The following is a 20,812-nucleotide window of genomic DNA, read 5'->3' as shown; positions in this document are numbered from 1 at the left end:
TACTATCTGAAAACATGATCACACGTTTGGTCACTTTGTTGTATTTTCGATACCAGTTTCAAAGTTTCTAAATACAGTATAGCCTTACAGTTTGTTTGGGGGGTTTGGCACCTGTCCTATTCCTGCTGAGTTTAGCACCTTGGCTGTGTGAATGGTGCATGGTGCAGACCACTGGTTTTGTTGGGTCGTCATACAAACCACGCAGCCTGGCCTCAGAGCCATACGAAACATATTTCTGGGCACCTCCAAGCCCTATGTTACCTACCAATGGTCTAGTTACTTAGACAGAACTAAAGGTAGGGAGATTGGATCAGGGAGGATGGATGGGCGTAATCTGCGACCATCTTGCAATTCAAATGTTGCGTGTTTGAGTCAAATTGGGGACAACTGTAGTATTTTAGCTAAATCTTCCCCTAACCCTTATTCTAAACTTAACCAAATTCACTTAACCTGCTATGTACATTTACCTAAACTTTCTTTTTAGTTCTCCTAACCTTTTACGTAAATTATCCTAACATTTGTCGTAATTCTCCCCGTAATTCTCCTTTGTTGTGGTATACTACGAGCTAACTAGATCTACTCAGGCTTTTATAAAGCTAGGTAGCTTCAGTTACCTTCACATTCCAGGTCAGGCTTCATCCGTATGATGGGGGATATTGCTCGTCCGCCTGCCGCTAACTCTAGCAGGCTTGTAACTGCGTGTGTATGTCGCATATGGCTAGTCGAAGGCGAACTCTTCATTGAGACAATGCTGAAATATCAATCCATTGGCGGGTCAGTGCCACATTTTCATTTGTACTGAAATTATAATGAAAGAAACGTTTCCTTATTTTATTACTTATCGTTAATGCCGTGTTTGGTGTGCTTATCAATGCACGGGCATCTTTTTCCCACTACTATCGCTCCTTCTTTGATCTGTAGAACAGCTTGCTGCATTGTGGCCGTATATAGACATATAATCCATAGCAGGGTTTGGGAATCTTTAACCCTGGCAATTTTACAGATAAACTCATGGATACACTAGCAATGGCTACCAGTCTTGACTTGAACGGGAACTGCCATCTATGGATTATTTGTCATTGGTTGGTTGCGGTTGTCAGTTTTCTTTTTGCCAATTTTAAAATACAATTCCGCAAAAAAAATTACAGTTTGGAAAGCAAATTCTGTCATTATTAAATGTGCAATGTGATCGGTATTTTAACATTGCAAAACATTTTTACACACACGTTTTTTAAATTGGTCCTCAACTAGTGGCTCAGACACTTCTTCAGAACACATTGAGTTAGCCCTGAGTTAGCTTGCCCCAAGCAGGTTAGTTCTGAAGGATTCGTTGCCATAGAAATGTACCTGGCTAAAAGGTGAGTGACTTTCGTGGTACCGGTTAACCCAAATTGAACTCAGAGTTGACAAAAGTTACAGTACCTGCTAACTCAAACTTCTTATGGCTGCAATCCCGGTAACGGGATCGATATGACAACAGCCAGTGAAAGTGCAGGGCGCCAAATTCAAATAAACAGAAATCTCATAATTAAAATTCCTCAGACATACATGTGTCTTATACCATTTTAAAGGTAATCTTGTTGTTAATCCCACCAAAGTGTCCGATTTCAAATATGCTTTTCAGCGAAAGCACTACAAATGATTATGTTAGGTCACACCAAACCACAATAAGCACAGCCGTTTTTCCAGCGAAAGATAGCAGTCACAAAAGGCAGAAATATAGCTAAAATGAATCACTAACCTTTGATGATCTTCATCAAATGACACTCATAGGACTTCATGTTACACAATACATGCATGTTTTGTTTGATAAAGTTCATATTTATATAAAAAAATCTGAGTTTACATTGGCGCGTTACATTCACTAGTTCCAAAAACATCCAGTGATAGTGCATAGCCACATCGTTTCAACAGAAATACTCATCATAAATGTAGATGATAATACAAGTTATACACATGGAATTATAGATATACCTATCCTTAATGCAACCGCTGTGTCAGATTTCAAAAAAACTTTACGGAAAAAGCAAACCATGCAATAATCTGAGACGGAGCTCAGAACAAGAGTCAAATTAGCCGCCATGTTGGAGTCAACAGAAACCAGAAATTACATGATAAATATTCCCTTACCTTTGATGATCTTCATCACAATGCACTCCCAGGAATCCCAGGTCCACAATAAATTCTTGATTTGTTCGATAATGTCTGTTATTTATGTCCAATTAGCTACTTTGGTTAGCGAGTTTGGTAAACAATTCCAAAAAAACAAAGCACGCGCTTTGTTTTTTTGGAATTGTTTACCAAACTCGCTAACCAAAGTAGCTAATTAAAACGTGACGAAATGTCCAAAAGTTCCGTAACAGTCAGTAGAAACATGTCAAACGATGTATTGAATCAATCTTTAGAATGTTGTTAACATACATCTTGAATAACGTTCCAACCGGAGAATTACATTGACTTCAGTTGAGCGATGGAACGGAGCTGCCTCTCACGTGAACGCGCATGGTCAAAGCGTGGTCACCTCATGGCAGGGGTTACTCATTCCTGTCTCCTTCGGCCCCCCTTCACAGTAGAGTCATCAGGCAAAGTTCTATCGACTGTTGACATCTAGTGGAAGCCGTAGGAAGTGAAAACTCCTCCATATCTTCCTGTAATTTCAATGGGAGCTTGGTTGAAAATATACCACCCCCAGAAAAAATCCAAACAGGAAGTGGAACTTCTCAGGTTTTTGGCTGCCATATGAGTTCTGTTATACTCACAGATATAATTCAAACCGTTTTAGAAACTTCAGAGTGTTTTCTATCCAATACTACTAATAATATGCATATATTAGCAACTATGACTGAGGAGCAGGCCGTTTACTCTGGGCACCTCTGTGCACCTTTCATCCAAGCTACTCAATACTGCCCCTGCAGCCATAAGATTAAGGGCTCTGGTCTCAGAGAAAGATGTACAATACTATACATCATCCAAGACGTATGATAAATTACATAATCCAATTTGTATGCTATTGTATGACCTGGTAAGAGGTATCCCACTGGGCACACCACCTTATCTCAACGTGAATAACTGGGTAGTATTTGGTTGAGATGTTGATCAATGAGATTACAACCTATATTCACCCACTCAAAAAGACAGCCAAAAGTTAGCTGAATTTCCAACTTGTTATCAATATGCTTCCAACCATCTAAAAGCACAACCTAATTCCAATGGAAAAACAATGTCGGATTTTTTGTTTAGTTGGCACCCGAATGTCTATCACTTAGCTTTCAACCATTTAAAAGTAGAGCAAAATTCAAATTGGAATATAATGTCAGATGTTTTGTTTATTTATACAACAGTGTCATGTGTTATCACTGTGCTTAATCTAATAGCATAACCAAATTACCTGGATTGCATTAAAAGTACATGGTGTAAGTGATCAAGGCCATTTAAGATTTTGCACAGATTATTACAGCAATTGTGAAGACCTGAGAAGACCTATGCATGTTATCTTGAACATACTGTACACATTTTATATGATTACATAAGAAGTATAGTTACAATAACCTCAAAATGTGGCCATGGAGGTGTTACTCATTTTAAGGTTGAATGTTACATTAGTTTGGAAGATAGCGTTAACTTAAGGCTATTTACTGTATTAAAAATGTAATATTGAATTGTTTTTGGTTTAAAATGCAACCAAATATCAACATTTATATGTACAGTGCATTCGGAAAGTATTCAGACTCCTTGACTTTTTCCACATCTTGTTACGTTACAGCCTTATTCCAAAATGGATTAAAAAAAAAAATCCCTCATCATTCTACACTCAATACCCCATTATGTCACGCCCTGACCTTAGTTATCTTTGTTTTCTTTATTATTTTGGTTAGGTCATGGTGTGACGAGGGTGGTATGTGTCTTTTTGTCTTGTCTAGGGTTTTGGGTATGTCTAGGTGTGTGTGTGTAGTCTAGGCATTATGTAGGTCTATGGTGGCAGCTGTTTATCGTTGTCTCTGATTGGGGATCCTATTTAGGTTGCCATTTTCCAGTTTGGTTTGTGGGTGATTGTATATGAGATGTTGCATGTCTTCCATCGTTATACTTAGCTTCACGTTCGTTTTGATGTTTTGTATTAGTTTGTTAAGTGTTCTTCGTTTCATTAAAGAAGATGTATTCACATCACGCTGCGCTTTGGTCTCCTCACTACGACGAACGGGACACATGATAAAGCAAAAACAGATTTTTTGAATTTTTGCAAATGTATTACTAATAAAAAAATGGAACTATTACATTAACATAAGTATTCAGACCCTTTACTCTGTACTGTACTTTGTTAAAGCACCTTTGGCAGCAATAACAGCCTTGAGTGTTCTTTTGGGTATGATGATACAAACTTGGCACACCTGATTTGGGGAGTTTTTCCCATTCTTCTCTGCAGATCCTCTCAAGCTCTGTCAGGTGGGATGGGGAGCATCACTGCACAGCTATTTTCAAGTCTCTCCAGATATGTTCAATCTGGTTCAAGTCCGGGCTCTGGCTGGGCCCCTCAAGGACATTCAGAGACTTGTCCCGAAGCCACTCCAGCATTGTCTTGGCTGTGTGCTCAGGGTCGTTGTCCTGTTGGAACCATCGCCTCAGTCTGTGGTCCTGAGCACTCTGGAGCAGGTTTTCATCAAGGATCTCTCTGTACTTTACTTTGCATCTTTCCCTCGATCCTGACTAGTCTCCCAGTCCCTGCCGCTGAAAAACATCCCCACAGCCTGATGCTGCCGCCACCACGCTTCACCGTAGGGATGATGCCAGGTTTCCTCCAGATGTGACGCTTGGCATTCAAGCCAGTGGCCCTGAGCGCTCTTGGTTTCATCAGACCAGAGAATCTTGTTTCTCGTGGTCTGAGAGTCTTTTAGGTGCCTTTTGGCAAACTCCAAGCTGGCTGTCATGTGCCTTTTACTGAGGAGTGGCTTCCGTCTGGCCACACTACCATAAAGGCCTGATTGGTGGAGTGCAGCAGAGATGTTTGTCCTTCTGTAACGTTCTCCCATCTCCACAGAGAAACTCTGGAGCTCTGTCAGAGTAACCATCGGGTTCTTGGTCACCTCCCTGACCAAGGCCCTTCTCCCCCGATTGCTCAGTTTGGCCAGGAAGAGTCTTGGTGGTTCCAAAACTTCTTCCATTTAAGAATGATGGAGGAGACTGTGTTCACATTTTTTGGTACCCTTTCCCAGATCTGTGCCTAGATACAATACTGTCTCAGAGCTCTATGGACAATTCCTTTGACGTCATGGCTTGGTTTTTGCTCTGACACGCACTGTCAACTGTGGGACCTCCCATTTTTACAATTTTTACCTTATATAGACCAGTGTGTGCCTCTCCAAATCATGTCCAATCAATTGAATTTACCACAGGTGTATTCCAATACAGTTGTAGAAACATCTCAAGGATGATCAATGGAAACAGGATGCACCTGAGCACAATGTCGAGTCTCATAGCAAAGAGACTGAATACTATGTAAATAATGTATTTCTATTTTATTTTTATTTGATAAATTACCAAACATTTCTAAAAACCTGTTTTTGCTTTGTCATTATGAGGTATTGTGTGTAGATTGATGAGAAACATTTTTTTAAATACAATTTAATACATTTTAGTTCCATCTGAGCCATCCCATTTTTACTTTTATTTTTGCTTGAGTTGGAGACGTGAATCCAACATATTATTTGTTAACATGTCGACAAGTTAATAGTCTATATATTGTATTTCAAAAGTGTGGCACAGATTGAATTGTCCAAGCAGAAGATACATCTCCATCAAATGTTGACATTTGGTTGCGTTGACAAACCAACACAATTCAATATCACTAAATATCTTTACATTTTAAATCAAAGGTTGAATCATTAGGACTATTATATTGTCAATTTTTTGTTGAATTCTTTGAATTATAATTTCTTTCTGATAATGGATCTAAAGTTGAAGATCTGATTTTGTTTTAAAGGTACAAATTCAACATATTTTATACAAGGTTTGTCAATGTTGAAATTTGGTTACCATGATTACATAATCCTTTTGTTTAAATTTCACCCTAAAAACAAAAGTTGATGACTTTTTTCAAATCCAATGTATTTTTCATGTATACTGAACAAAAATATAAACGCAAGATGTGAAGTGTTGGTCCCATGTTTCATGAGCTGAAATAAAAGATCCCAGAAATGTTCCATATGCACAACAAGCTTATTTCTCTCAAATGTTGTGCACAAATGTGTTTACATCGCCAAGATAATCCATCTACCTGACAGGTGCGGCATGTCAAGAAGCTGATTAAACAGCATGATCATTACACAGGTGCACTCTGTGCTGCGGACAATAAAAGGCCACTCTAAAATGTGCAGTTTTGTCACACAACACAATGCCACAGATTTCTCAAGTTTTGAGGGAGCGTGCTATTGGCATGATGACTGCAACAGTCTGATCAACTCTATGCAAAGAAGATGTGTTGCTGCATGAGCTAAAGGGTGGTCACACCAGATACTGACAGTTTTTTAAATATACACCCCTACCTTTTGTTTAAGGCATCTGTGACCAACATATGCATATCTGTATTCCCAGTAGTGTGAAATCCCCAGATTAAGGCTTTATTTCAATTGACTGATTACCTTATATGAACTGTAACTCAGTAAAATATTTGAAATTGTTGCATGTTCCATTTATATTTTTGTTCAGTATAGATTCCACGTCACAATACCTTGACAAATTACCTTGAAACAACGTTGATTCAACCAGTTTTTGACCTGTGGAATGATGGGCTACTATACGACCTATGAATAACGTAGCATAATATATCATACTAAATGGAGTGTCAAAGATTTATGCACAGAATAATACGAATTGCCCCGAGACCAGCCAGCGCAATATTAACAAAAGTCATTTTTTTTTTTACTCAACTGGCTACGATATCTGTCAAAACTACTTGAACCGACTTTCTTGGGGATTTATGATAGCCTGCGAACCAAGAGGGCAACAAATATAGAATGGCCTCCTATAAAAAATAAGAAAACACACTAGCAACAACAGGATGCAAATAGAACAGGTTGCCAGAGCCGCTGTGATAGTTTGAAATAGCCCCCCGGTGCCTAGCAGAGTGTGCGCCCAAGTGGACAGTTGTTACGCGAGCAGCAGGTGTTCGACACGAGTGATTTATACCACTCGTGGAGAAACACTGTTAAATATCTCACTCATCTGAGAGCCGACAACGAGAGAGGAAGGAAAAGCGGCTTGCAATGAAACCAGTTTGAGACTGGACATCAGTGTCCGCAGCTCACTCGGACAGTTTGAGAGTCAAAACCTACTTCGCGTTTTTCCTATTGGAACGAGTGAGGTGGAGACATTTACGCAGTGTCTCATACGGAGCTTCAACAGAGGTGTGATTTGGTGAGGATATGAATGGTGCTTTGCCTGGTTCATTCTTAAAATAATCATGTGCTACACAATTCAGAAATGTGGCCTATTATTTACCTACCCACTGGGCACAGACGTAAATTCAACGTCTATTCCACGTTGGTTAAACCAAATTTCATTGAAATTACGTGGCAACAATGTTGATTTAACCAGTGTGCCCAGTAGATACTACTATTTCATTGTGAGCTATGAAGAATGTATGGATTGGGTCAAGCAAGTGTAAAGCTTTTATTTGGTTGGAACATATTTTTTCTAACATTGTACAATTCACTTTGTCCCCTAATGGAACTTGTTGCTTTAAATACTTTCTACATGGCCTAATATTAGAACAAATTCCCTGTCATTGTGAGTAAATCAAGAAATACAGCAGAATGGCATGTACTGTAGACTGACACTTGGGTGACATTGGCGATGTGGAATTTAAGGTTACATCAGCAGTTATATAACAACAATAGAATGATACCCGTATATTAGCCATTCATTAATATAATAGTACCCCTTGAATAGTCCTGAAGTACAGCAATTGATTGTCATAAATAATTGTTTTAATCAAACCTATGTTTTCACAGATAAATCATATGGATATAGATAGAATGTACAATAGATAGATTATCAATAAAATAGATCATACAATTAGTCAATCAGTCTAAAGTTATTTGAATGTTTGATAGTGTCCATCAAAATACACTGGTCTTCCCACTGTCACAGTAAAGACATGTCACAGTGGGAAGGAAAACTTCAGGTGGAAGGAAACCTTGAGAGAGCGAGAGAGAGCTGCACTATTACAAATACAAAGATGCTATGATGTGCACACATTCATTGACCTTTCCTATGCAGACACAAACAGATTGGATTCACATTAAAGTCTCATTCATCAATAAATCAATTGAGGTTGAGCCAAACAACCAACAGCTTGCTCTGTGTTTGTGTTGAGCCAAACAACCAACAGCTTGCTCTGTGTTTGTGTTGAGCCAAACAACCAACAGCTTGCTCTGTGTTTGTGTTGAGCCAAACAACCAACAGCTTGCTCTGTGTTTGTGTTGAGCCAAACAACCAACAGCTTGCTCTGTGTTTGTGGTCTTTGTGTCCAGTACAAGTTGGGGATTGATCTAATGAATGAGTGAAAACCACTGGTCTTTAAGTGAGCTGGAGTTGACATGTAGAACCACATGGACATGTCACTCCAGGCCAAGCCATGAGCAAAAACATCTGAGTCTCACATGTGACCAACCCACCTCTATGGTGACGTCGTGTGTGTGTGTGTGTGTGTGTGTGTGTGTGTGCGTGTGTGTGTTTGGTTTTACTATTCATGTGGGGACCAGAGATCCTCATAAGGGTAGTAGCCTAAAACAAATCAAACAAGTGGGGACATTTCGCTGTTCCCCACAAGGAAAAAGGCTGTTTTAAGCTTAGGTTTAGTTTTAGGGGTTTGGGGTTAGGGTTAAGGTTAGGGTTAGAGTTAGGTAAGGGTTAGTGCTAGGTTTGAACCCCACAAGGATAGTAAAACAAACGTATGTGTGTGTGTGTGTGTGTGAAGGAGAGTTAGGGTTTTGTGGTTAACAAGTGTACGGGTGCAGTGTTGCCCTAAAGGTAGTACCGTATTGATGTTTAATTCACAAGCGACTGTCTGTGTGTGTATGCACAGTGATTATTTGTTGTTCATGGATGGAACAAATAGGACCCTGTCAGTGTTGTTGGTCTGTGCAGAGTGAGGTCACTGTGATTTTCAAAGCAGTGCAAAAAAGGTGGGGGGGCATACACCCCCACTCCAAAAGTGCAGCTGCATCAGAATCCATTGGTCGACATTCCAGACCTCAGCCACTACACTAGTGAACACAATGCCCACCGGACAACAAAAGGAGACCAATCTAGGGCATTGAAAAACGTTGAAAACAGAAGTGAAGAGACTGGGTTGGGGCAGTTCTATACACTGCTGCTGTTAGTTGGAATACAGTTCAAGAAGATTCATTTGATAATGTAAGTTGAAGATGTGTCTGATTGAAGACTGATTGTGACAACTAGTAGCCATAGCCACTCCCTCCCTGAGTATTGGAACTGCCGTTGGGCACACCTGCTTACCCTTCCCTCCTCTGCCTTGTAGCCCTGACTATTTCAGACCAGGGGAACACATGAAGGAAAGGGGCTGGGTGGAGAGAGAGAGAGTCTGGTATATTTAGCATACTCTATTTCTGCCCCTGCTGCTCTCGTAACCTCCCCATCATACCCCCTCTCCCTGGCGCACTGCACAGGTCTGCCAAACTGTAATAAAGGTCAGACTTTAGTGTTGGTTCAGAGAGAGAGAGGACCACACACAAACGCACTGCACACATGGTTCAATCTGGCCCATGCCATGACGCTTTCAAAGGCACTCTTGGCACCAATGCTTTAGGAATGCCTTGTACTGCCAAAGGGTTTCACTATGTAATGCACATAAGTTCTGTGAAGGTCTTACTAGAATGTAGGCCTACACCTTTCCTTAAACTTAGATCTTTCCACACATAAATCAAATACAATAATGCCATCCTTTTGGTTACTAAATTGGACATGACAAAGAGAGACTTTCTCTGGCCCTTGTTTGTTCTTCTCCGCTGGCAAACGGAAAAGGGAGAAGAGTCCAAATTGAAAAATGCCCAATTGACCAAGTGACCAACATTGTTGTAGCCTAGCTTTGACAGGTAAATGCTTGCTTTATACCAAGAACTGAAATATAACATAAAATGGGGTTTTGATACATAGTGCTGTGGCACACATGTTAGCCATAGTTTTTCTTTGTTTTACTATATTTTGTCTCAAGCCTAGCTTCACAACACTAACAGATAATTGTTTACAATGCCAATGGTTACCACAGACGTTAGGTTACTTGGGCAGTTTATCTACTGTATGGAAACTTAAGCTCTGTAATGAAAATACTGAAGATTATAGGACTATTATTATGGCTATGATTATGGCAGCTTCAAACATGATCTGATCTGACTGGTGGTCAGGTGGATGTTATGCTGGTGAATGAGGACCCAAAAGCGACTTAATAGAAACAGAGTCTTTATTCCAGTCTTAAACAAAACCCGATACTCCTGGATATTATCTTAGGTAAATCCAAAACAGGAAAACTGAAATCCTCTCGTCAGTAGAGAGGAACGACTGGAGACGCGGCCACAGACTGCAGGTCGCTTCGGGAAGGCACAGGCCGTAGCTGACATAGACACCTGCTCACACGCAGCATCTGAAGAAGGCAAAAACACGACAGGGCGGAACAAGGACACAGAACAGCAAACATCAAACAAGGATCCGACAAGGACAGAAGCGGAAAACAGAGGGAGAAATAGGGACTCTAATCAGAGGGCAAAATAGGGGACAGGTGTGAAAGAGTAAATGAGGTAGTTAGGAGAATGAGGAACAGCTGGGAGCAGGAACGGAACGATAGAGAGAGAGAGCGAGAGAGGGAGAGAGGGAGGGGGAGAGAGAGGGATAGAAAGAGGGAAAGAACCTAATAAGACCAGCAGAGGGAAACGAATAGAAGGGAAGCACAGGGACAAGACATGATAATCAATGACAAAACATGACAGTGGATAAGAATGCCTTCATAAACTAAGACTGTTGATCAAATTATTGGTCCTATTCCTAAATGTGACCAAATAGTGACCAATGGTGTTGCTTTTCTCTGATTCTTGACTGTTTGTTTGTCAACAGTTCTCTCCATTGTCTTCATCTTGTCCATGTCCAAGCAGAACAGTCAGTCAGAGTGCTGTTGATGGGTTCCAAGAGTGTGGGAGATCGTTTTGCACCAAAACACAGCCTTAAAAAGTAGTTAGCATCTATTCAAATAGGTATGAACTACATCTACTTAATTACTTACAATTACAGTTGAAGTCAGAAGTTTACATACACTTAGGTTGGAGTCATTAAAACTAGTTTTTCAACCACTCCACACATTTCTTGTTAACAAACTATAGTTTTGGCAAGTCGGTTAGGACATCTACTTTGTGCATGACACAAGTAAATTTTCCAACAATTGTTTACAGACAGATTATTTCACTTAATGCTCACTGTATCACAATACCAGTGTGTCAGAAGTTTACATACACTAAGTTGACTGTGTCTTCAAACAGTTTGTAAAATTCCAGAAAATGATGTCATGGCTTTAGAAGCTTCTGATAGGCTAATTGACATCATTTGAGTCAATTGGAGGTGTACCTGTGGATGTATTTCGAAGGCCTACCTTCAAACGCAGTGCCTCTTTTCTTGACATCATGGGCAAATCAAAAGAAATCAGCCAAGACCTCAGAAAAAAAATTGTAGATCTCCACAAGTCTGGTTCATCCTTGGGAGCAATTTCCTAAACGCCTGATGGTACCACGTTCATCTGTACAAACAATAGTACTCAAGTATTAACACCATGGGACCACGCAGCCGTCATACCGCTCAGGAAGGAGACACGTTCTGTCTCCTAGAGATGAACGTACTTTGATGCGAAAAGTGCGAATCAATCCCAGAACAACAGCAGGACCTTGTGAAGATGCTGGAGGAAACGGGTTCAAAAGTATCTATTCCACAGTAAAACGAGTCCTATATCGACATAACCTGAAATGCCGCTCAGCAAGGAAGAAGCTACTGCTCCAAAACCGCCATAAAAAAGCCAGACTACGGTTTGCAACTGCACATGGGGACAAAGATTGTTCTTTTTGGAGAAATGTCCTCTGTTCTGATGAAACAAAAATAGAACTGTTTGGCCATAATGACCATCGTTATGTTTGGAGGAAAAAGGGGGAGGCTTGCAAGCCGAAGAACACCATCCCAACCGTGAAGCACGGGGGTGGCAGCCTCATGTTGTGGGGGTGCTTTGCTGCAGGAGGGACTGGAGCACTTCACAAAATAGATGGCATCATGAGGAAAGGAAATTATGTGGATATATTGAAGCAACATCTCAAGACATCAGTCAGGAAGTTAAAGCTTGGTCGCAAATGGGTCTTGCAAATGGACAATGACACCAAGCATACTTCCACAGTTGTGGCAAAATGGCTTAAGGACAACAAAGTCAAGGCATTGGAGTGGCCATCACAAAGCCCTCAATTGTATAGAAAATGTGTGTGCAGAACTGAAAAAGCGTGTGCGAGCAAGGAGGCCTACAAACCTGACTCCTTTACACCATCTCTGTCAGGAGGAATGGGCCAAAATCCACCCAACTTATTGTGGGAAGCTTGTGGAAGGCTACCCAAAACGTTTGACCCAAGTTAAACAATTTAAAGGCAATTTCTACCAAATACTAATTGAGTGTATGCAAACTTCTGACCCACTGGGAATGTGATGAAAGAAATATAGGCTGAAATAAATCATTCTCTCTACTATTATTCTGACATTTCACATTCTTAAAATAAAGTGGTGATCCTAACTGACCTAAGACAGGGAATTTTTATTAGGATTATATGTCAGGAATTGTGAATAACTGAGGTTAAATGTATTTGGCTAAGGTGTATGTAAACTTCCGACTTCAACTGTAGATCTTGTGATCCGCTTGTTATATGATAAAATATTACAATTTGTATTCAATACAAATTGCACTCTATCTTGACAAATGGTCTACTGGAGTTGAGCCTAGATTCTGCCTGTGGTAGTGGTGGGGGGTTTCCCCCTACAGGCCACAGTGTGTAATGTCTGTCTCTATCTATGCCCTGCCTGCATCTGTAGCCCCTGTACTGAGCCTGAGCCTGGTCTGCAGCCCTCGGCCTGAGGCTGGAAGGGGATGGGGACACTGGCCCTTTGCAGCCACTACTCACAGCTGTCATGGAAACGCAGCGTCATAGTGGCATTGCTACTGTTTCACCTGTGCTGCCTGCAAGGTGCTTTCTATGATCCACAGCTATTGTCTTCAAACTTCCCAATAATGTCAAGCAACTGTGATATTTCTGTTACATGCTCAATGGAAAGACATCTTTTTTTCTCCTACTATTGTTACGCTATTAATGATTAATAAACTGGAGCTTCCACCTCTCTCCCTCCTCCCACAGTATGGGCATCCTGTCACATCCTGAGGTGCAACTCTGACTTTGTAGCTGTCACCCTGGACCTTGGGGGCAGCGGTGGGGGCGGAGGAGGCGGCAGCAGAGAGGGCAATGCGGGCTACTGCAGTGCCCTCCGCTCCTATGCCATGTGTACCCGCCGCATGGCCCGTGCCTGCCGGGGCGACCTGGCCTACCACTCAGCCGTGCAGGGCATCGAGGACCTCCTCATCCAGCACAGCTGCCCCAGGACAGGCCCCACCGCTCAGCCCCGGCCCCTGCCACAGGCCCCCATCTCTGGGGACGCCTGTATCTACGAGAAGGGCTACCTCCAGCGTGAGGGCCGGACCCCTGACTATCTCCACTGTGGGGTGTTCGGGGATCCCCATGTTCGCACCTTCCGTGATGAGTTCCAGACGTGCGCTGTACAAGGGGCCTGGCCACTGATAGATAATGAGTATCTATACGTTCAGGCAACTAGCGCCCCCATGAGAGGAGGGGCGTATGCCACGGCTCTCATCACGGTAGGCCTCATTTCTAAAATAATATATAGTAAATAATATTTTATATAAAAAATTATACAATTTACGATCCGTTCTTAAAGGCCCAGTACAGTCAAAAATTTGATTTTCTACCCTGAGGTTTGAATAATACTGTGAAAATTATGATAATGCCCTTTTAGTGTAAGAGCTGTTTGAAAAGGCCACCTGAAATTTCTGCCTGTTTTAGTGGGATGGAGTTTTGGCCTTCCCGGTGACATCACCAGGCGGTAAATTCGGTAACACGGCAATAAGAAAGAGAGTTCCAAACCTCTCTGCCAATAACAGCTAGTGTCACGTTGGTATGGAGGATCGGGAGACAGGCACAGGAATGCGTAATAGGGTTTTTTATTTCCCAAATTACAGCACGGCACGGGGATGAAGACCAAACAAACATGTATACAAAACACAGGGTTGAAATCCAAACAAAAGTGCGAGGAGTAACACGAATAAATAACACAAGCGCACAATGATTATCACACGGGACGAGACCCGTAATCATCTGCGCAATCCACAATGGCACAAAAGCCAAAACACACAGCACAGGTACTCACACGACCAACGGACATTGGAACAATAATCGACAGGACAATGGTGAACAAAGGGCACACTTATACAGTTACTAATCAACTGGGAATAGGGACCAGGTGTGCGTAATGACATTTCCAGAGGGATCTGTGACAGCTAGTTTTCAGTTTTCCCTCCCCGCTCTTGCTTGAGAAATTGCTTTTTGCCAAGAAACTTACATTTTTGGGGGGACAATTTTGAGTGAAAATAATCACAGTAAGATACTTAGTTATTACCCAGAAATGATTTATTATTGAGATAAAAATTGCTTCATTGGACCTTTAAAATATAACTACGTACAATGCATGACATTTCTTTATACATAAATAAAGCATACGTAGGTCTAGCTCATTGGAAGGGTGTGTGTAACAACAGGGGTGTCTCTCCACCAGATTACCATCATCTTTAAGAACTGGCGCCAGTGTATCGAGCAGCAGATCTACCAGGCGGAGCTGGACAACGTTCCCGCAGCCTTCTTGGACGGCTCAGTGACCAGCGGGGAGAGGCAGGGCCAGCACAGCCTGAGCGTCCACTCTGATCTGCCTGGGCGCCAGGCTGAGATCCGTGCTGCCCACATCGGCACCACCCTGGTGGTGCGTCAGAGTGGGCGGTCCCTGGGCCTGTCAGTACGCTCGCCAAGTGCCATTGCTGAAGCATTCACCCCCGAGCAGGACCTGCAGCTGTGTGTATATGGCTGCCCACCTTCACAGCGCCTAGAGACGCTACCCAGCCCCTCTTCTTCCTCCTCCCTTTCCTCCTCTTCCTCCAGCCAGCCCTCTGCTGCAGCCCATGTCCATTGTGCAGCCCTCCTCCCTGCTAGGGACATCTACTACCAGGCCTGCCTGTTTGACCTGCTGGCCACAGGGGACCTCAACTCCAGTACGGCGGCCGTGGCGGCCCTGGAAGACGCCCGGGGAATGATCTCAGACCCCAATAAGGTGCATCTGCTACTGGTGGGCAAGGCCGATGGGAGTAGCCCATGTCTGCCTCTGATCCTGGCTGTGGCCGTCCTATCAGAGCATCTGTTGGCTCTGTGGACGGGGCAGTGTTTATGAACTAGTGACTGGTAGGAGCTTTGGGCATAGTCTGTGACCGAGCAGATGCTCTTTCTTCATACTTGATGGCCTTGTTTCATAAACAACAGGCATCACCTTTGACTGGTTGGAACCCAGTGGCATTGTGACTGGTTACAAAAGTCAATGTTTCCCTGATTTGTTTTCTTCCAGCAGGAAAATAATGTTGATAGGAATAAATACAGGTGAATGCTCTCAGTGAGGATAGAAGTGAACTCTTGAAGCCTGACACTAGTTGTGTTGATTCTAATCCCTTAACTATGCTGAGCCAAATGTATTAAAACAATATGTATTATCCGTCTCAGCACAGAGGATGGCATGCTGCGGCCTGTTGCATAATTCCACGAATCCAGACAGTAAATGGAATCTTTAACTCTTTTTTTATATACTTTCTGTTATTTTCCGTTTATTTTATCATGGAGGGAATTTAGTGGTTTATTTATAGTAAATATAATACTACAGTGGTATCATCCTCTGTAAAGAAACTAATTTATCACTAATTTATTACGTCATCTTTGTGTGTCTACATTTGGTTTGCAGTGAGTTGTAATAATGTCTCGATTTCATAAGGGAATGTTTTTGAATGTACGTTTGGTTCATATGTCAGTATCTGTAAGACAATGTTTACAATGTATTGTTCATCCTGTTCATATTTATCCCTACTGTAGTTGCCAAAGTAAAAAATATATCTTCCCAAAGTTACTCATACCATCTTTCTAAAACAATAGAGATCAAGCAAAGAGTAAATGAAAATAATATATTGTTTTCCAAATGCTGGAAAATACCTCAAATTGCCTTCCATGTAATAATGTGATCTCTGACAAGGATAAAAAATATTTATACCTACAGATTCTAATATATTTCCCTTTGTGAGTTTTATTAAATTTGATCGTTTTTTCCCCAAGACCCGAAAATGGTCTGTATAATGTCCTGAGTGTGTATTTTTAATGAGCGACCTTAACTGGGGTTTTGTGAACCTTGAAATGTCCAATACAACTGCAGTATTCCTCTGGAGGGACTACTGAGGCAGCATTTGGGTGAGTTGAGTTCTCTTTCGCTGTGACTGGCAGCTCTCTTCTGCCCTCTGATGTCAGATGTCTTCTCTGATGTACTGTCCAGCATTCCTGTTGTTGCTTCTGTGATAGCTGGAATGAGTCCATTCCTGGAATGAGTCCATTAGCTTCTCCGATGGAATAGGTCAATGTAGAAAGTGATAGGAGGGGGGGTTGGGGTGTCAGGGGCAGTGGTGTTGATCAAAAAGGGGGGGAAATTGTATTGTTTTTTTATTGATTGTATTGGTTTTGATGTGATTCAATAAAAACAATTGTTCACAATAAAAATAAAGTGATAAGAGACAGCGAGGAACCACACCTTAATACAGTAAACAATATTAGAACATGTACACTTGGCAATTAAGGGCACTTTATTTCAATAATCTTTCAGTATTCTTCAGTACAAAAACAAAAAACAAATCAAATTTGTGACGAGAATCCTTCATATTACATACTGTGAATTACTAGAAGGGAAGTGAATAGAAATTAAGTTTGAACCTTACTCTCTTATTTCTCTATTCAATCAGATCCACTTTAGCCGACATCTGCATAGAGGTTGTTTTGGCGGTGTCGGAGGTGAACTGCGTTAGAGCTGTCAAATCCACAAGGGCTCCTGGCATTATACCTAAATCGGAATTTTCCATTGGCTGCACAGCGTCGCATTAAGAGAAATCCCATGTAGCCTTGTTTACAAGTTCGAACACTAGAATGTGAGATGTAATCTTCACCTCGATTAGGCTGATAGAAATCCTCATTATTTAGTTGAATGATTTTCAATTAGAGCGTCATTATTTCTATATAGCCTACACTTTCTCGTTCTGAACTTCTAACGCCAGTGGGAAGCTGTGGCTTCATGACAGTGATCAAGAGCAGCTGCTCACCGATTTGACTGCTCTAATCCAGTTACACCTCCGACACTGCCAAACATCAGCTATTTTTCTACCCAAGCCTTTTTTCACTTTAGTGGATAAGCTTATATCTTTTTGGGGGGAGCGGTGGGAGTCCAATAATACATAAAGCATTCCTCCAGAGAGATAGAACACACAAGTCCTTCCTAACTTTATGCATTATTGCTGGGCAGCGAATATACAAAATATTGTTTACTGGCTTCACACCCCAGAAACTGACTGGTGTCAAACAGAAGTCAACTCCTATTTCTCTTCCTCTTTGTCAGCTTTAGTTACCTTCAATTTTACTATTTCAGCTTCGCGCTACACATCCAATCCAATTGTTGTCAATACTCTTAAAATTTGGCCTTAATTCCGTCAACACTTTAAATTCTGTGAATTCTCTATTCAAGTTCCTATATGTAATAATCACCTCTTCCTTCCAGCCAAACTGGATTCAGCTTGAAGTCTGTGGCAGAGGAATGGCCTTACTAACTTTAATGACCTTTATATTGATGGCACCTTTACATTTGATAGCGAGGTCATCAAAATTGGCAATCCACCCCATTCAAGTGTATTTAGGTATTTCCAAATGTAGATATTTTTGAGATAATCATGTCCTTTGATAACCCATCACTTAATAAAATTAGATCTGAGCGGGAAAAGGAACTTGGCTGAGAGACCTCGGACGAAGTCTTGCTTAGGGTAAGTGGAAGCTCCTCTTGTGCCCGGCTCAGCCTTATACTTCACTGTATCCATTTCAGTAAGGCCAGGCTCTCCAAATTCTACCCAAATATTGATGGTACATGTGACCGGTGTAAAAGCTCCTTGGCGCACTTGACTCACATAATCTGGTTTTGTCCCCGTCTGGCAGACTACTGGTCCACTATATTTAAAACACTTTCTGAAGCATTTGATATTGAGTGGCAGCCTAGTGCAGAAATTGGCTATTTTTGGAGTACCAAACAACAATCCTTCCCTGACCAATAGACAGCTAGATGCCATTGCCTTTGCCTCCCTGTTGGCACACAGAATAATTCTATTGGATTGGAAATCTATCAATCCTCCCTCAGCCTCTCTTTGGCTCAAAGATTTGATGCTGTTCCTAAAATGAGACAACATTATGTAGACCATTAAAAAGTCAACCAACTCATTTTATTCCAGCTGGGACCTGATGATATCCTATTAGTACTCTTGGCCCCACTCCCAGCCCTTGAGGTTACTGCTACATAGGCCTATAGCATCACCTTCCTCCAGATTAGTATTCTTGGCCCCACTCCCAGCCCTTGAGGTTACTGCTATATAGGCCTAAAGGATCACCTTCCTCCAGATTAGTGCTCTTGGCCTCCCCGCCAGCCCTTGAGATTACTGCTATATAGGCCTAAAGGATCACCTTCCTCCAGATTAGTGCTCTTGGCCTCCCCGCCAGCCCTTGAGGTTACTGCTATATAGACCTAGAAGATCACCTAATCACTTGAAATTGTTAGGCTATTACATTTTTGCTTTGTATTGAAGTAATATTATGTTGTATACTTTGGTGTTGTGTTTTCTGATATGTAATTCATTGACTTTCCCTTTCTTTTTAAATGTGTTTGGAATCATTCTGGGTTTGTCGGCTAGTTATGGGGTGTCAGCTAGCGCCTATTAACAATTGTTCTGATTGAATCTAGGCCTAAACCTCTCACATTGGATGCTAATGTTAATGTAGTTCCTTTTGTATTTAGCCCAGTCCCACGTTCTCTTTTTAAACAGTTGGACCCATTATAAACACTTCTCTCTTTCAATACTTACAGTGCATTCGGAAGGTATTCAGATCCCTTGACTATTTCCACATTTAGTTATGTCACAGACTTATTCAAAAATGTATTCAATTGTTTTCCCCCCCTCATCAATCTACACACAATACCCCATAATGACAAAGCGAAAACAGATTTTTAGTCATTTTTGCAAATATTTTTGGAAATATCACATTTACATAAGTATTCAGACCCAGCGATCGAGGGAAAGCTGAACAGAGCAAAGTGCAGAGAGATCCTTGATGAAAACCTGCTTCGGGGCGCTTAGGACCTCAGACTGAGTTAAGGGTCTGAATACTTATGTAAATGTAATAGGTCAGTTTTTTATTTTTAAGAAATTTGAAAAAATGTCTAAAAACCTGTTTTTGCTTTGTCATTATGGGGTACTGTGTGTAGCTTGATGAGGGAAAATAATGATTTAATCCATTTTAGAATAAGGCTGTAACATAATTTTGTTTCAAAAAAGTAAAGGGGTCTGAATAGTTCCCGAAGGCACTGTATATACTAATATGCCAACAAAAACACTCACATAGACAATAGTATACTAACTAAACAATATACACAAGGAATTTGAACATCAAGTTCTAATAAAATAATACCAGTGTAAACAAGCTTCAGTATCACACAGAATGTCCCAATATTGCACATACACCATCCATAGATATATATACAGCCCCCTGTGTTTGTGTGCATGCATGTATGCATGCATGCGTGTGTGTGCTCGCATGTGCGCGCGTGTATTTGTGTGTGTGTGTGTGTGTGTGTGCATTTGATCAATGGTGGAATGTATTTAACAGTGAAAGCAGGCGGACACAAAGTCACTGACATCAGATGGTAACTCCATTTGAAGTAAGCCAGGCTGGTTAGCTCCAACTGAATTATCCAACCATACAGATCCCCAAGTAGTCTAACCCACAGGGGCAAGCGGTGCATAGAAACATATTAAACTACAAGCAGGGTTAGAACCAGAGTCCATTCTACTTGTCTTGAGGCCTCATATACATCCAAGTCATTGTGTTTGCTTAAATAGTGTTAATGTGTGTAGTTCCATCTGTGTGGGTTGTTCCCAGTCTCTCTGGTGCTGTTTGAATACAAGTCTTAATGGCACTTCAGCCTTTGGCCTGTGAGCTTGCAGTCCAATCACTGATGACAGATCAGCTTTAAAAGGGGTAAAGAACCTTTGATCTGTGAGTTTGCAGTCTGCCTGCAGATCTCCTTTCAGTTTAATTTCACTCAAGAGGTGGAACTCCTCCCAAACAGCCTCCTCGAATCAAGAACTGGTCTCCATGGCGCGAGTGGGCGTTCTTAGGCGTCTGCTAATTGGTCAGAGGTCAGCTGCTCACGGTCTGACACGTCATCAGCTGGCAGCCGTGCCCGGTCAAAGAACCCACACTGAGGAAGAGAGGGTTAAGTTATACTAAAGTCCTGTGTGTGTGTGTGTGTGTGTGTGTGTTTGTGTGTTTATGTG

General features: G+C 41.6%; 2 protein-coding genes across 5 annotated transcripts in view; one reads left to right on the top strand and one right to left on the bottom strand.

Annotated features, from left to right (window-relative positions):
* The first annotated feature begins 7,103 nt into the window (after nt 1–7,103).
* Nucleotides 7,104–16,523, top strand: LOC139564010 (hemojuvelin-like). Of its 3 annotated transcripts, XM_071383137.1 has the most exons (5): nt 7,104–7,410; nt 11,125–11,261; nt 13,120–13,271; nt 13,440–13,954; nt 14,929–16,523. In XM_071383137.1, the coding sequence occupies exons 3-5, from the start codon at nt 13,175–13,177 to the stop codon at nt 15,589–15,591; spliced, it is 1,275 nt and encodes a 424-aa protein (XP_071239238.1). In that variant the 5' UTR covers nt 7,104–7,410; nt 11,125–11,261; nt 13,120–13,174; the 3' UTR covers nt 15,592–16,523. The 3 variants fall into 3 exon arrangements, with proteins under 3 accessions (XP_071239238.1, XP_071239239.1, XP_071239237.1); XM_071383138.1 differs by lacking the exon at nt 11,125–11,261 and having other exon boundaries at nt 7,104–7,400; XM_071383136.1 differs by lacking the exon at nt 11,125–11,261.
* A 486-nt stretch (nt 16,524–17,009) lies between these two features.
* LOC139564009 (integrin alpha-8-like) overlaps nt 17,010–20,812 on the bottom strand; it is a 57,188-nt gene continuing 53,385 nt past the window's right edge. For both annotated transcript variants that reach the window (XM_071383135.1, XM_071383134.1), the window contains one exon: nt 17,010–20,736. In XM_071383135.1, the coding sequence (XP_071239236.1) occupies nt 20,650–20,736 (87 nt within the window). In that variant the 3' untranslated portion in view covers nt 17,010–20,649. The remainder of the gene's footprint in view (nt 20,737–20,812) is intronic.

Source organism: Salvelinus alpinus, chromosome 35 (assembly GCF_045679555.1).
Source record: "Salvelinus alpinus chromosome 35, SLU_Salpinus.1, whole genome shotgun sequence".
Lineage (NCBI taxonomy): Eukaryota > Metazoa > Chordata > Actinopteri > Salmoniformes > Salmonidae > Salvelinus > Salvelinus alpinus.
The sequence above is the reverse complement of the archived record's forward strand: the minus strand, read 5'-3'. Positions and strand labels throughout refer to the sequence as shown.

What these genes read in the sequence shown, in the direction of transcription:
- LOC139564010 (XM_071383138.1), top strand. Translation starts at nt 13,175, where the DNA reads ATGGGGACACTGGCCCTTTGCAGCCACTACTCACAGCTGTCATGGAAA. An exon ending in TCACCTGTGCTGCCTGCAAG is followed by an intron (nt 13,272 to 13,439) that starts GTGCTTTCTATG and finishes CTCCTCCCACAG; the next exon opens with TATGGGCATCCTGTCACATC. An exon ending in ATGCCACGGCTCTCATCACG is followed by an intron (nt 13,955 to 14,928) that starts GTAGGCCTCATT and finishes TCTCTCCACCAG; the next exon opens with ATTACCATCATCTTTAAGAA.